The sequence below is a fragment of the Cinclus cinclus genome, chromosome 2 (genome assembly GCF_963662255.1).
Source record: "Cinclus cinclus chromosome 2, bCinCin1.1, whole genome shotgun sequence".
Taxonomy (NCBI): domain Eukaryota; kingdom Metazoa; phylum Chordata; class Aves; order Passeriformes; family Cinclidae; genus Cinclus; species Cinclus cinclus.
In genome coordinates this window covers 113,212,859-113,227,935 of record NC_085047.1, presented here as the reverse complement: position 1 = coordinate 113,227,935, position 15,077 = coordinate 113,212,859, and the positions used below count along the sequence as shown (strand labels likewise).

The 15,077-nt window shown below is 48.0% G+C and overlaps 1 protein-coding gene across 2 annotated transcripts in view; it reads left to right on the top strand.

Annotated features, from left to right (window-relative positions):
* Positions 1 to 3,463: 3,463 nt before the first annotated feature.
* ABCG1 (ATP binding cassette subfamily G member 1) overlaps positions 3,464 to 15,077 on the top strand; it is a 49,624-nt gene continuing 38,010 nt past the window's right edge. For both annotated transcript variants that reach the window (XM_062488172.1, XM_062488171.1), the window contains exons 1-2: positions 3,464 to 3,505; positions 6,376 to 6,619. In XM_062488172.1, coding sequence (XP_062344156.1) covers positions 3,464 to 3,505; positions 6,376 to 6,619 — 286 coding nt within the window. The remainder of the gene's footprint in view (positions 3,506 to 6,375; positions 6,620 to 15,077) is intronic.

The window sequence follows — 15,077 nt, the reverse complement described above, 5'->3', positions numbered from 1 at the left end:
CTCTGTCCACGACAAACTGTTTTGTTGCAGCAAAATATTGCATGAGTGTTTCACAGTGGGCAGTTTTTCCTCTCACCTTGACTCTTTAGGAAGATTTATCCTGAAATATTTTCCAGAAAACTCCTCAAACTCTGCCCAGACCAACTTAAATTAAGAGCAAGCTGCAAATTAGTAAAGCTGAGGTCCATTTTTATGGAAAATGAATCTAAAATATTTTGCCGTTTACAGTTCCAACTTTTATTTTCCCATCTGCCTCCTGCACACTTCTCGCTGGACTTTTCCCACATTGTTGTATCCCAGCACTGAAGTCCAGAGTGGCCTTTGCATTTCCTGAGGCTGCAGCAGTTCTGTACATGAGCTAGTTCTTGCAGAGACACCAGAGCTATCAGTGCTGCTCTAAAACACCTCCCGTGGCTCTGCTGAACATCTGTCCTCTCTTGCCATCACTGCATTTCCACTTTTCCCTGCCCTTCCCAGTGCATTTCTGCTTGCAATGTTCTTTTTCTTTCCTGTGTGCATCAGTCTAGTGTTTGTAACACTTATCCTGCTGTAAAGCCTGGAAGCTACTACTATTTCCTTATCTATTTTAGGAGTCAGGTTTTTGTCCCTGCCTGCCTGTCCTCACCTTCATTTGTAACTTCCCTTGTTTATTTTTTTCTTTTTATCCTGGATTTTTTTAAGCATAGTTTTATATCTCTCTCCCCACCCCCCCTTTTTTTTCCCCCTTTGACACAGAGTTGTGTTCTTGATCTTTTTTTAAAATTATTTATTTTTTTATTTTTTGTCTGCAGGAACCAGGGGATCACCTGTAAAGTTAGTGGAAGAGTTAATGAGGGAATGTAGGAATGCAGGAGACTGCTATTTTTAGCAGGCTTCATCTTATGTAATAATTTTTTTTTTCACTTTGTGGTATCAAAATAGATACCAAAATACCAAGTAGAACTTGGTTTCTGATAAACCTGTTCTATGTCTCAGTGATTTACAAGAAGCCCCTGTAGATACTGATACTGCAGGCACCATGATAAAAACAAATCTTGGGATTTGGTCATGTACACCTGCTCAGGAAAACCTCTCGTGGAAGGCAGCACCTTGGTACTGCAAACTTGTTCTGGACAGAGCTGAAACTTGACTTGTGCAGCAGATCTCAGGACTGTACATTTCAATTCTGCTACAGCTTTTATGTTGCCTTCCTTGCTTCTCTCTCAGCCTTTAGGAAGTCAAAACAGGATAGTAAATATCATGCTGGGTCTGTATCACACATTCACTAGGATCAGGGTATGGCTTCCTCTCTCTCTACTTCCAGCTCACAGTTAAAATAATGATGTTTTTAAGTAATTGTTTTTTACCCTGTAAATGCCTTAAACATACACATCAGTATTTCACTGCCCTTTTCAGCTCCTGTATGGAGATAATGCATCTTTTGCAATGTTCAAAGGGAAAATACAAGAGACAAGCTTGAATAAATTGTGGGTGCTACAGACACACACTCCAAATCAAGTTAACTAAAACCCTGGGATCATCACTGGAAGAATGCTTCATAAATTCTCTTTATTCTTAATATTAGGTGATAATTGTCATTAAAATGTCTACTCAAACACAGTTTAAGCATTCAGTGAGGACTTTTGGATGGGCCCATCCATGTTTGAGTGGTATTCCACAGCAGGTAGATATTTCTTCTCCAATAAATGTTATAAATAAATGACTTTCTGCAACATCTAAGGACTCGATCCAAGGCTGAGCGTAGAGAGTCTCCACACTATTCCCTGCCAGTGGGTTGCAGTGGATGGTAAATTTTACATGTTTCCAAGGGGGAGTGTTCCCTCATGGAAGACATTTCCACTGAGGGTTATTAGCACAATCTGGAGAGACAATCACATCAGGAAATCCTCGAGCCAAGAACAGCTGTGGGCTGGGGGAGCATCAGAGAGACACTAGACAGAAGCCAACCCTGTGCTGAAGCATTTGTTTGCACATCCATCTCGCAGCCACCGTCGGGAGGGAGGATCCTGCAGGGCAGGGACCCCATCTGACCTGGCCCAGATGTTCTGGGCAGCAGTTCCCTCCCTGCAGCACCGTGCTGCCCGTAGTAAGCACCCATCCACAGTTCTGCTCTGCAGGGATCAAATACTTACCTGCCTCCCTGGGGCTTTGTGAGGCTTATCCTCTGTCTGGACAATGCTATACGAGTCCCAGCCACTCTGGGAAGCTCCCCAATTAAAAGGTTTGTCTCAGACTATGAACTCCTGTGTGTCATGCTTACTTGTTGCTTTGAAACCAGTTCTCAGACCCCTGCTGTACTTTATCCCCACTTTCTGCTGCTTCCAGAGGAACTAAGAGGGAGTCTCAGCACACACCTAAAACAGTCCCAGCAGGAATGGGAACACTCAAATGGCTGATGGCTTTTTCAGCTTCTGGCTTCTTGGCAAACTGGTTGGGCAGAGCTTTCTGTCCCCAGGTAGTACAGCCAGTGAATCCAGCTCCAAGCCTAGTCACGGATGCAGACTCAAGGCAGCAGTGTCAGCACAGCCCTAATGCCATGTGAACACCACGCACTGCTCTGCATGTGCAGGACCTCAGGGTCTGGAGGGAAGTGTCAGGGGGTGAACCACACCCTGCACCATGGTGCCCAGCAATGAGACAAGAGAAATGGGCAGAAATGATGCCCAGGAAGTTCCACTTGAACATGAGGAAGAACTTCTTCCCTGTGTAGTGGCTGACAACTGGGACAGATTGTCCAGAGAGGGTGTGGGGTGTCCCTCACTGGAGATATTCCAGAACCATCTGGACACAATCCTGTGCCGTGTGCTCTGGGATGACCCTACTGTAGCAGGAGGGTTGGACCTGGTGTCCCACTGTGGTCCCTTCCAGCCTGGCCATTCTGTGGTTTAGTGATGGCGTGACCTCTCTGAAATGCCGGTCTTTGATGGGAGGAGTAAATGAATGGAGAATGTAGCTCAGTGACAGCTCTCCTTCCTCTCCATTCCTGAGCTACAATGGGTTGCTCATAAATCAGTGGGTAAAGAGTCCCAGGGCAGAAGAGCTGTCTCGTCCTCATGAGGACGGGATGCCACAAGGCGGTATTGGATGGTGCTTCTACTCCCCGTTTCTTCAGGGAATGCCTCCGGGAGCCCACCTGGAAGCCTGTCCCTGCCCGGAGCCTGGGGACAACGCTGGCTGCCTTCCTCATTTTGTCCCGGCGAGCGACCTTGGGTGCCCCAGCCCCCGGGACAAGCGTCTGCCGCGTTATTTGGGCAGAGCGATAGCGGACTGGGGACACGCTGCCCACCTCCCCGGAGCCGGGGGGATGCTCCGAACCCGGAGTTCTCCCCATCCCCAGCGGGGGCGGTCCGGGGCAGGGGCGGCCCCAGCTCCATCCGTGCCCGCCCGCCTCCCGCAGCCAGTCGGGGCTGGGAGGCGGCACTGGAGGGCTCCTCCGCCAGCAGCCGGGCGGGCAGCGGTGCACATGGCATGTCTGATGGCGGCTTTCTCCCTGGGCAGCGCTTTGGTAAGGAGCACCCCGCCTTCCCTCCGCGGGGCCGGAGAGGGGGTCGAGGTGCGGGGCCGGGGCATGGAGATGGAGCCGGGGCTGTGCGGGGAGCTCCCGAAACGCTTCCCGAGGGAAAAACGGGGTGGGAGGGTGCTCCCGGAGCTGCGGAGCGCAGGATGGGGGCTGAGGGATGCGGGATGAGGGATGGAGAATGAAGGATGCGAGCGTGCGAGCGGCCGGCGGCGGGACTTGACCGCTGGTTACCTCTGCCTGTAGCCAAGGCGGGGGGATTATCGCCGAGCATGCTCCCTGCGCCGCTGCGCCCCGCCGGCTTCCCAGCGGATTTACGGAGGGACCGTAACCTTTGCATAACACCCGGGCCCGGCGGGGGACGGAGCGGGCAGAGCCCCCGGGACCGTCCGGGAGCTGCGACCGGGCGGGCGCTGCCGTCCCCGCCGGGAGAGGCCCGGCTCCTCTCGGGCTCCTCTCCGGCAAAGTGCATGGGAAATAGGCAGAACTGTACCAAAACCAGCTGAGAGGTGAGCGCGGTGCTGCGGAGCGGTGCACGGGTCGGGATGCGGGGTTGGGGCATCGCTGGGGGGGGTGACGGCGGAGAAGAGAGAGAGCTGCAGGTGTTGGAGGTACAGAGGGGCGCCAGGTGTGTCTGTGCCTTACACACGGCTTGGCTAAGCGTGTGGCTGTCGTAGCCACGGCATTGCCCAGCTTTTATCAAGGGAAGGTGGTGCCAAGAGCGGGAGGCGTTTGGACCACCCCGGTTGCTCGGGGGGATCCTCACCCTTCGCAGGTGGTCCCTGGAGGAGGCAGGTGTGTGAGCAGGCATTAGGTCCATAGAGTGACTGAAACTGTATAACATCCAGTAACAAAAGTCTTTGGCTTCATACTCTCCGATGATTGAGTAGTCAGAGGTCTTGCCCAAAGGATATTTCTTCTTGAATCGATCTAAACAGGAGAAGCTCTGACTGTCACCTGAACAATCAAGGTGACCTGCTAACTGAGAGTTCGTTTTTGGATATTCTCTCTGATTTTGTGAAGGTTCTCAGTGGTTCCTCAGAACAAAACAGATTATGAGTGCCAAAATCAGCCCTGAAAACATTCAGGGAAGAATATTGTTAACTCGCCTTCTCTTAGTTTTTAGGGAAGTTCCCCTGCTTTAATTGTTGAGCTCTAAGATGTTTCACGTTACTCTTGTTATGTTCAAATTACATACCATGGCAGTCAACTATTTAAGAATTTGACAGTAAGTGTTACTGGATACCTGACCTCTAAGTAAGTTGAAAGCATGATTAAAATCTCTTTCTTGAGAAAATGTGGTGAGGAGTGCTGATTTATTTCATCCAGAACTTGCAGCTTGTGTGTGATGAATGTGAACATGCCAGCTATGAAGTGGTTATGAAGAAGTACCCTTTTTCCCCTCAGTAATTATGTAGGACTGGAGGTTTTTTTAATGTTTTTGTCAGCATTCATGACAAGTGACTGATCTGAGCTGGGCTGGTTTTACAGCAGAGATGGGAAGACCAGGACCCATGAGAGGGGAAATGGAAGTAGCACAGGGGAGAGGAGGTAATGTCACTTCTTAGTTGAATTAGACAAATAGAGGGAAACAGTGGCAGGACCTGCAGCTCTGTTTGTGTTCATGAATTGAGAAGTAGTGCAGCACATCTGCTTTCCAAGAGATGACTTTGTAGATCGTTGGGCAGATGTGTCAGTATGGAAAGCCTGGCACATAAGCCATCTGCAGAAGTCCTTTCCAATAAAAATCTGCATTAAAAACATTAAACTTTCTAATAGACAACTGTGCAGATGTTTGGCTCTGCTTATGACATCCACCAAACAACAGACGACAGCAAACAGCCTCTGAACTGTTCAAAATTCTGTTCAGCTGAAGAAAATTGATGACTGTTTTTCTTTTGAGCTTACACACATCCTGCTCATATTGGTGCAAGATGCCTGTGCTGGTAAAAGGAATGGAAAAAAAAATCCAGATTTTGTATACATAGTTAAAGAAAAAGGAAGAGAAAAGTGGATGTAGGGCTGTCGTCATGGTCAGGAGAGGAGGGGAAGGAGATTTAGTCCAAAAAGTGCCAAGTGGAATTGCACTGCGTGCTGTGATGGGCAGAGTGTGGCAAGAGGGATGGCTGTGAGCACAGGACATTGACCTTAAGTGTTAGTGGTGCACAAACTGGAGCAGGGTTTTTGTGTTTATGTAGCTGATAAAATTTCCATTAGTTATCACTATCAAGCATGGAAAGCACTCAAGGATTTTGGGTGCAAAGCACTGTCCTTTCCTAAAAGACCTCCAGAAAAGAACTTGTACTGTCGTCTCAGGTTGTGAAGTCTCCAGAACTATCAGTGCAAGAGAAAATAAGGCATGAAATAGTACATTTGAAAATGCTTAGAAATATAATTTCACCTTCACAGAAGCATAGGCTGATCCAGAGGAACAAGAGCTCTTAGACAATTTGAGTGGTTGTCTTTTGAAATGTCTGCACAAATAATTGTTCAGCTAGCTCCCTTCCCCTTTCAGCTCTGCTCCAAGCCCTGGAATCAGTAACTAGAACCAAATTCCTTGAGTGCATGAGAAACCAAACACAATGGGAACTGAACTTACAAATGTATTAATCTGGTGCAAGATCTGAAAGGAAAACTGGTGTTGAAGGAACTGTATGTGCTGCAAGGGCTCTTTTACCTCTTCTGTCCAGGCTCAGGCAAAACAAAAGATTGCTTTATTTTTACTCCTCTTTCACCTTTCAGCGCATTATAGTGCCAGATTTTTTGTGCTATTTAAAGAATAATTCTTCTGATGCACAGAAGGTTTTGAAACATGTTCCTAAACAAAAGTCTGTGAACTTTCTCCACTTTCCCTGCAGGGTGGCAGCAGCTCTGGTTGCACCATGACCGAGCCAAAGTCTGTGTGTGTTTCGGTGGACGAGGTGGTCTCCAATGGCACAGACACCCAGGACATCCGACTCATGAATGGACACTTAAAAAAAGTGGACAATGCTCTGACAGAAGCTCACAGGTTCTCCTACCTGCCCCGCAGGCCAGCTGTGAACATTGAGTTTAAAGAACTGTCCTACTCTATCCAGGAAGGGCCATGGTGGAGAAAGAAAGGTGAGGAAAACAAGGTTTCACCCACAAGAAGCTGTAGATGCAGCAGGTTGTACAACTGCTTATTTCTGCCTCCCAATTCTTAAGTATCTGAAGTAAATATAGTGTTGCTGTGCTGCCAAATATCTGTCCTGTGATCTTGCCTGTCTACAATTTATTGTTGAGGGTGGGTAGAGCATGCAGGAGTTTAAAGATGGGGGTGGGGGAAGTGAGGAGGCTTTGTTTTTTACTCCTGCAATTGGCTGTTTTGTGAAGTGGTTGTTTTTCCTCTACTCTTTCAGAACAGTGGGTATCTCAGAATTTCAGAAGGCATTAGACACCAGGATAAAAACTGTTTTCTTTAAAGGCTGTGTTTGGAAAGAAAGGCTGTTAGCTCTAGGTCTCTACATCTTAGAAGGGTCTCTCTAGGCTTATAATTTCATTGATGAAATCACTGGCTCTTGCTGGGACTGAATCCTGAAGTTCAGCCAAGGATCAGGATGCTCTTTGGGTAGCTCCTTTGCTGATACACACTGCAAAGAGTTCACAGCCTGCAACCCAAGGCTTACCAAAATGATGGATATTGGGCACTTCTCAAAGAAGAGAAATGTTGGGAGTAAGAAGGGATTATTCAGCTCTCTTCTTTATAGGTTCTTGGTTGATTGCAGTTCTAAAAGGTGATTCTGTCCTTTCTCCTCTGCTTGGCATCAATTCCTTTCATGCCTTCATTTGCTTTGTGTAACTGTGTGTTTCCTAGAGAGTTTTGGTTGTTTTTTTTTTTTTTTTTGCTTGTGTGTGACTAGTCCTCTCTGAAAGGAAAACTAGGTCGTGCAGTAAATTCCTGCCAGCGAAAAGAAGTATGCCCAAGAGAAAATATTGAACTCTTCAGGAGAATTTTGTGTAGTAAATGACATAATTGCCCTTCCCGGAGGAATTGTCTCCCAGTAATGTAAATTGGTATGGTTGTGTGCTTTAGTTCTTTTAAGAGATAAGGCCCTGCCAGTGCAGCCCTCACCTGAACCATACTTGATACCTGCTCTGGTCCTAAAACTACAAATCCACTGGCTTAAAAGTTCCACTTGAAATTGTTTCACAAAGTACTTGGCAGTACACAAAGTCTGTAAATTGTGTCATTATCACAACACCAAGGCTTCAGTAGTCTAAAAATGTGTGGTATGAAAAGCACTGGAGCTGTTGCCATGAAAGTGCTACTGTATGCGGACAGGCTGTGCATACAATTATTCATTTGTTGAAAGATCTGCAGATTTCATGCTTTAATAGGTTTTTCAACATCAAAACTGTATGTAGACCCACTGGCCTTCTTTTAATTATTTGCTAAAATTGAATGGAGCCGCATTGTCCATAGGAGAACAGCTTGGTTTGGCAGTAACTTTGGTGCATTCAAAATTATTCTTTATCTTATCAGAACAAGCACAAAACACTGAAGGCTTTTTGTCCTCCAAAAAAATGGAGCTATGCCAAAATGTCTCATCTAAGATTTAAAAGCTTGAGATTTCTAACTGAATCTCTTTCTCATTGGCCAGATGTGATTGAGGGATTCTATACCCAAAATCTCCGTGCAGATTTTCTGACATGCTCGGGTGACTTGGTTTGAACAAAACAATGTCTTGGCAAAACATCCTGCAGCTGAAAATGACATGTGGAGGTATTTAGCTCTGGGATATGGCTGTGACTGTGTCATCACATTCGGATTGAAAGAGGAGATTGAATTTTTCTGGCTATCTGTGGGGAGGGGTTCATATCCTACTCACCCAGTCTCACACCTTGTGTCATTCCTGGGACCACCAAGGACAGCCTCAGAGTGGCTGAGCTGCTGTCTGCCAGCAGGGCTTGACTCTCTCTGCTTGCCAAGGGCTGAGGAGGTCTGCACTCAGTGCCAAGTGCCTGTGACCCAGAGTGCTCTCACAGCCAGGAAGGTGAATCACGTCCTGTGACTGAGGCCATTCCCAGCTGGAGGCAAGCCCTTATCCTTCTCCTCACCAGTGAGAGCACAGCTGGAATATTGTATCAGTTTTGGGTGCTTCGTATCTCGACAGAGACACTGGGAAGCTGGAAAGGATCTGTCAAAGGGGTAAAAAATGGTTCAGGGGACCTACAAAGAGCAGCTGAGGAGCCTGGGCTGCTCCTGCCAATAGTGCCAGGTGATAAATCACAAGAGCCCATGGCCACACATTGCAATTTGGGTGGGTTAGGGTGGGCACCAGGAAATAAATACCTGTTCCCCAGGTGCAGCACTGGGACGTGTCACCCAGGGACAGTGGGGCTTTCTCCATCACAGGGGAGTGTGGCACACTTGGCTGAGCAGCTGATCTGACCAGGAGCTGGTAATTCTCTTGCTTTGAGTAGAAGTCTGGGCCAGGTGACCTCCAGAGGTCTCTTCAGTGTTTCAGTCAGTTGCTGGTCACATTATAGAAACCTTCTAGAACCAAACTTTCCTCCCAGCCACATTCCCTCTTCCAGGGACTGGCTCAATATATTTGCTTTAACAGAAAAGATTTTCTATTAAGGAAACAGAAAACCAAATTGCCTAAATAGCCTCCAATGAAGGTAGGATCCAAACAGTTCAGATTCTTTGAATCGTTTCAGTGGTTCTGCAAGTAGAAGTTTTTTTTCATGTGTAATTTGGGGTATATCTGTTCTAACCTGATGGATTTGTAGCTGAGTACATTACATATAAAAAATTCTGAATACCTTATACTGGTTTCTGTTCCAGTGGGAAACTGGGACTTTGCAGTGCCCAAGAGAAGGGCAATATTGCGCCTCCAAACACTGGTGGTTGCTGCAGTTCAGCACTCCTTGTGGATTCCCTGTGCTAAAAGTCTCTCTCATTGCTGTAATGTGAAATACTTAATTCACTTTTTAGGAGAAACGTAGCAGAAAACATGCTGGGCAAAAAAAGGAAAGGAGATGTCTCTCAGTTCACACTGTTCTTGGGTGCTGGTTGTGGTAAGAAGTGATAAGGGATGCTGTTTCAAAAATGTGCCTTTTAAATTAATGGTGTTTCTATTCTGAAATGGTGCTTGAAAAAGAAAATCTACTATTTCTACATCACTCTCTATAACTGTAATAAATTAGTTAAAACCTTTCAAGAGTGTTGGATCACAAAGACAGAAGTACAGTTTCCTTTCAAAGACAATTTGTGCCAACATATTGGACAGGAATTCAGCTGAAGAGCAATTCCCTTCAGTAAAAATGGCATTGCAAAGTGATGTTAAGGTTAGGCTCTAAATTAGCAGAAGGAGGAATAATTAGTAGTGCTTCCATTGTGCTCTGTACTTAGCTTGATTGTTCAGACAATGCAACTCATGGTATGTCATGTCTTTTACTTTTCATTAAAAGCCCAAAGAAAGATGAATTTGCATTGCTTGTCAGCAACAAAGAAGCTAAATAAGCCACAGTAGACTTCAAATTGGAATTTTTCATTGATTTTTGTCTCAACCTTAAACTGCTTAATTAAACTATTAAATATCATTTTCTGTTTAAACATAAGGAGGGGCATTTTGATTCTAAGGTTTATATGATAAATGCTGCTCTCCTTATGAGGTTTTATAGCAGAGATTGGTGTGACTCTGGAGCTGATTAATTCCTGGTGTAATTTCCCCTGAGGTCAGTGGGATTAACAGGGAAGGAGTATGGCTGGTCAGTCCTTGATCAAAGCAGCTGTATCCGACCCATTCCATTCGGCAGGAACTGTTGCCAATATTGGAATTTGGAAGAGGTTGAAGAAGTTAAAGAGGTAAAAGTTTCAGAAGGTCCCACTTGACTTTGGCATTTTCCCTGTAAAGCTTTTAGGGATTTGGTCAACAGGTAGAAACAACTATTCCTTCAGTTTTGAAAGAAAGGGATGTTTGAGTGACTTGTGACGTTAAGGATATTCCAGAGCTGAAAATGCATCTCAGCCTTTGAATCCAGGTCATGTTCAAGCGTGTCCTGTGGGTTTCCTGTGGGTCAGCAAAGTGCACAATTTCAGAAAGCCCCAGAACTCCTGGAAGAACTGTTGTGAGGTTAAGATGGACTGGCAAAGCCAGAAGAAGGGAACTTCAGCACATTTAGTAGCAATAATAGGGCTGCTTAGTCCCAGGATACTTCTCCTTTCTTTTAGGATGAGGGACTCAGCTGGCTTGGAGAGGAAAAGAAAGAGTCCTGTGTTTGATCCAGTGTGGATCCTTAAATGTTAAAAGCAAGATCTGCAGAGCTTTGGAACAAAACATGGCTGAAGTTTCACTGTCTTGTCACAAAGCCATTTATCTAAGGGTTGAGAAAGAGATTAAAGTGGGTCTTGGGTTTTGAGCTGTATGCTTAAACTGCAGCTTGAAATGTAAATCACAGGAACACAGAGATTGGTTTAACCAGTTCATAGAAAAAAATTACAGATATGTAGGTTATCATACTAGGACTGCCTGAAAATTGTTTGCAAGAGGATTTGGTAGAAAAGTCAGTGCCTCAGGTTTCTGTTATTTTTGTTAAAAGCACCATGAAATAATCTAAATTGTGGTCTGGGGATGAATTATGTATAGTCCCGTATACAAAGGGGGCATGAAAAGTACTTTGGAGGTTTCTGTCTAGGTCAAAGTCATTTCAGCTTTGCTTTAAAAAGATACATACACTCTATATAGCCATGAAAGGACATTTGTTCTATTGTTTCTAGTTGGGTTTGCTATAATATAGGATGGAAATGGAAATATTCTGCCTATATAATTGAGTGCATCCAGAAAGAAAGTAGTAATAAAATTGCTTGCAAAACACCACAACAGCTCAGGGATTGCTCCCCCCCCCCCCCCCCCCCCCCCCCCCTCAGTATTCGTGGTTAATTAGGCAACGTTTTAGTTGGAAATTTCTCCATGGTTATTTTTAGGACTGTAATGAGTCATTTGTGCTGCGTTCGAGTGCAAGTTCTGTTAGGATTTGATCTCGAGTAACCTCGGAGGGGACCGGCTCCGGCCGGGAAAAATGAAGCCGGGGATTTTCCTGGGGAGTCTTAGGAGCAGTAAAGAAACTCATGCTCAGCAGAAAACTCTGCATTTCTTGCTGTTTTGGGGTTTTCCTGATGGCCCAAACCCCGTGGAAGCAAAGCGGGGAGGTGCTGCTATGTTTGCTGTCAACGGATGCAGGATGCAGGAGAGGGATGAAGGACCGGGCTCACTCTGGATGGCTCCGAGGTGTCCGATGGGGGAGCACGGAGCTTTGGCAGGTTGTTTGGTATTCATGGAAGGCGGAAAGTGGCCGTCACAGCCCGAGGTAGTGTCCTCAGAACAGCGCGATCCGTGCCTTCCAGCTCCGAGGGATGTATTTTATGTTAATACCGTCCTCTGCATAAGATGGAAACTTCAGCCGCTGTCAAACCACCGGCGGAGATTTAAACAGGCTGAGCTTTGCTCATTTGCTCCGGTGCTGTTTTAGTAATTCTGGTACACACACTCGGACAGACCCCTTTCTTTATTTAGTTGGGCACTGGGTTTTCTTTTCTTTTTTTTTTTTTTTTTTTTTTTTTTAACTTTTTGCAGCATCCTCTCTATGACTTAAAAGATCTCACACACCCCTCCTCTCCCATCCCCTCCGGAGATACCCAGACGGAATGGAGGGGAGGATTTGGCCTCAATGATGTGCTAATCGGAGCAGGGGGAGCAGGAGGAGGCTGGTGTGGCTGGGGCAGGGACAGGGGCAGGGGCACGGACAGGGGCACGGACAGGGGCACGGACAGGGGCAGGGGCAGGGACAGGGGCAGGGACAGGGGCAGGGGCAGGGGCAGGTGCAGGTGTAGGGGCAGGTGCAGGGGCAGGTGCAGGGGCAGGGGCAGGGGCAGGTGCAGGGGCAGGTGCAGGGGCAGGGGCAGGGGCAGGGGCAGGGGCAGGGGCAGGGGCACGGACAGGGGCACGGACAGGGGCAGGGGCAGGGGCAGGGGCAGGTGCAGGGGCAGGGGCAGGGGCAGGTGCAGGGGCAGGGGAAGGTGCAGGGGCAGGGGCAGGTGCAGGGGCAGGTGCAGGGGCAGGGGAAGGTGCAGGGGCAGGGGCAGGTGCAGGGGCAGGGGCAGGGGCAGGGGAAGGTGCAGGGGCAGGGGCAGGGGCAGGTGCAGGGGCAGGGGCAGGGGAAGGTGCAGGGGCAGGGGCAGGGGCAGGGGCAGGGGCAGTTGCAGGTGCAGGGGCAGGTGCAGGTGCAGGGGCAGGGGCAGTTGCAGGGGCAGGGGCAGGTGCAGGGGCAGGTGCAGGGGCAGGGGCAGTTGCAGGTGCAGGGGCAGTTGCAGGGGCAGGGGCAGGTGCAGGGGCAGGGGCAGTTGCAGGGGCAGGGGCAGGTGCAGGGGCAGGTGCAGGGGCAGGGGCAGTTGCAGGGGCAGGGGCAGTTGCAGGGGCAGGTGCAGGGGCAGGTGCAGGGGCAGGTGCAGGTGCAGGTGCAGGGGCAGTTGCAGGGGCAGGGGCAGGTGCAGGGGCAGGTGCAGGGTCAGGTGCAGGTGCAGGGGCAGGGGCAGTTGCAGGGGCAGGTGCAGGGGCAGTTGCAGGGGCAGGGGCAGGTGCAGGTGCAGGGGCAGGTGCAGGGGCAGGTGCAGGGGCAGGGGCAGGTGCAGTTGCAGGGGCAGGGGCAGGTGCAGGGGCAGTTGCAGGGGCAGGGGCAGGGGCAGGGGCAGGTGCAGGTACAGGGGCAGGGGCAGGTGCAGGGGCAGGGGCAGGTGCAGGTGCAGGGGCAGGGGCAGGTGCAGTTGCAGGGGCAGGGGCAGGGGCAGGTGCAGGGGCAGGGGCAGGGGCAGGGGCAGGTGCAGGTGCAGGTGCAGGGGCAGGTGCAGGGGCAGGGGCAGGTGCAGGGGCAGGGGCAGGTGCAGTTGCAGGGGCAGGGGCAGGGGCAGGTGCAGGGGCAGGGGCAGGGGCAGGGGCAGGTGCAGGTGCAGGTGCAGGGGCAGGTGCAGGGGCAGGGGCAGGTGCAGGTGCAGTGCGGTGGAGCTGCCGCATCCCGCCTGGACGCGCCCGGCGCGGTTACTGCCGGGCGATGCACTGCAGTAACCCCGGGATGCGCTCCTGCCTGGTTGGCTGCTCCAGGCTCTGTTGCTAAGATGGGAAGGAGGGAGGGGAAGATGCAGAACGGGAACGAGAAAAAAAAAAAAAACCAAAAAAAAAAAAAAAAAAAAAAAAAACCCACATTTTCAGCGAGAGGTTTTTAATTTTTTTCTATTTTTTCCCCCCCCCCCCCACCTCTCTCTGGCAGATGGGTTGTATTGTTCTCGACCGTTTTTTTGCCTGCTTTGTCTGAGACTGTGTTTTCATCTCGGAGGGGAGGATGTGTGCAAATTAAGATCCATATGTTAGGAAGAATAAACAAGTTGGGCCGGTTGAAACCAACTGCGATACTGGTAAAAGGCTCTTTTCAGGCAAATAGTGTATAAATTCCTTTTCAGTGGCTTAAAATGTTGGCAAAATTAATTAAAATGAGGCATGATTTTTTAGCAGAAGGTTTCTAAGCGCATGTTTTAACCTTGATAAAATCCGTGGAGTCTTTCTTTTAACACTTAAGCTGTTTCAAGATGGTAAAAATATACTGAGTAGTCGCTGTTAGTGGAATAGTTCACAATTTAATTGAGTGATAAATAGCTCTTCCCAGTGTCCTCCTGCATCTATTCTGTAAAACAGAGGTTATTGGGAACAAGTCTTGGTCAGCCCCTTTGTCTGATCCTTCTACTGTTTCCCAGCTGAGTATGACCTTACTTCAGCATTACTTGTTTTCCTTCAAGGAGAATCCATTGTTATTGTGTTTTTTTTTTTAATTGGGGTTAAGGTGGGGGTTTTTTTTGTTTGTTTGTTTGTTTGTTTGTTTGGAGTTTTTTTGGACCTGGAGCTTTTCTAGAAATGTGCCTTGAGTTTGACTCAGTGAGTTTTGGTCACTGAGTCTTAAAGCAGAACATCTTCTTTCTCTTTGCTGTATTGTTTATTAAACCTAAACATTACAACGACCTCACTATTTTTCATTCTAGCTACTGTTTTGATTCAATAATTTTATTAACTGCTGCTGTGAAAACTTGTGACTGAGGGAGGAGGTTTTAGAGAGATAGCAATTAAATCATTCTGGAATTTATATGCCAGAAAGTGGTCACAGTGAGTTGTTGGGAGTCTGAGCTCTGGTCTTTACTGTTTCCATCTCTCAGAAAATGTGTTGGGGGCTGGCTGTAACTCACCCTGACACCCTTTCTACTACAACTTTCTGTATGCTGGGTGGGATTTGATGAAATGATTTGTCCTCTGCCCAGAGGTGGTCATGCCCTGCTCAAGTTGTTGAGGAGGTAGAGACAACGTGTGCCAAAATCTGGCTGTATTTTTGTCACATTTCGAAGTAGATTTTGGTTTCCATAGTCTGGAGATGGAGCTGAAGGCAGAGGAAAGATGAAGCAAGAGGCATTTTGCAATTGGAGACCTCAGACATCACATGGTTGATCAGGGTTTTCCACAACCTCACTAAAAGGGAAGAGAAATCACAAGAGGAG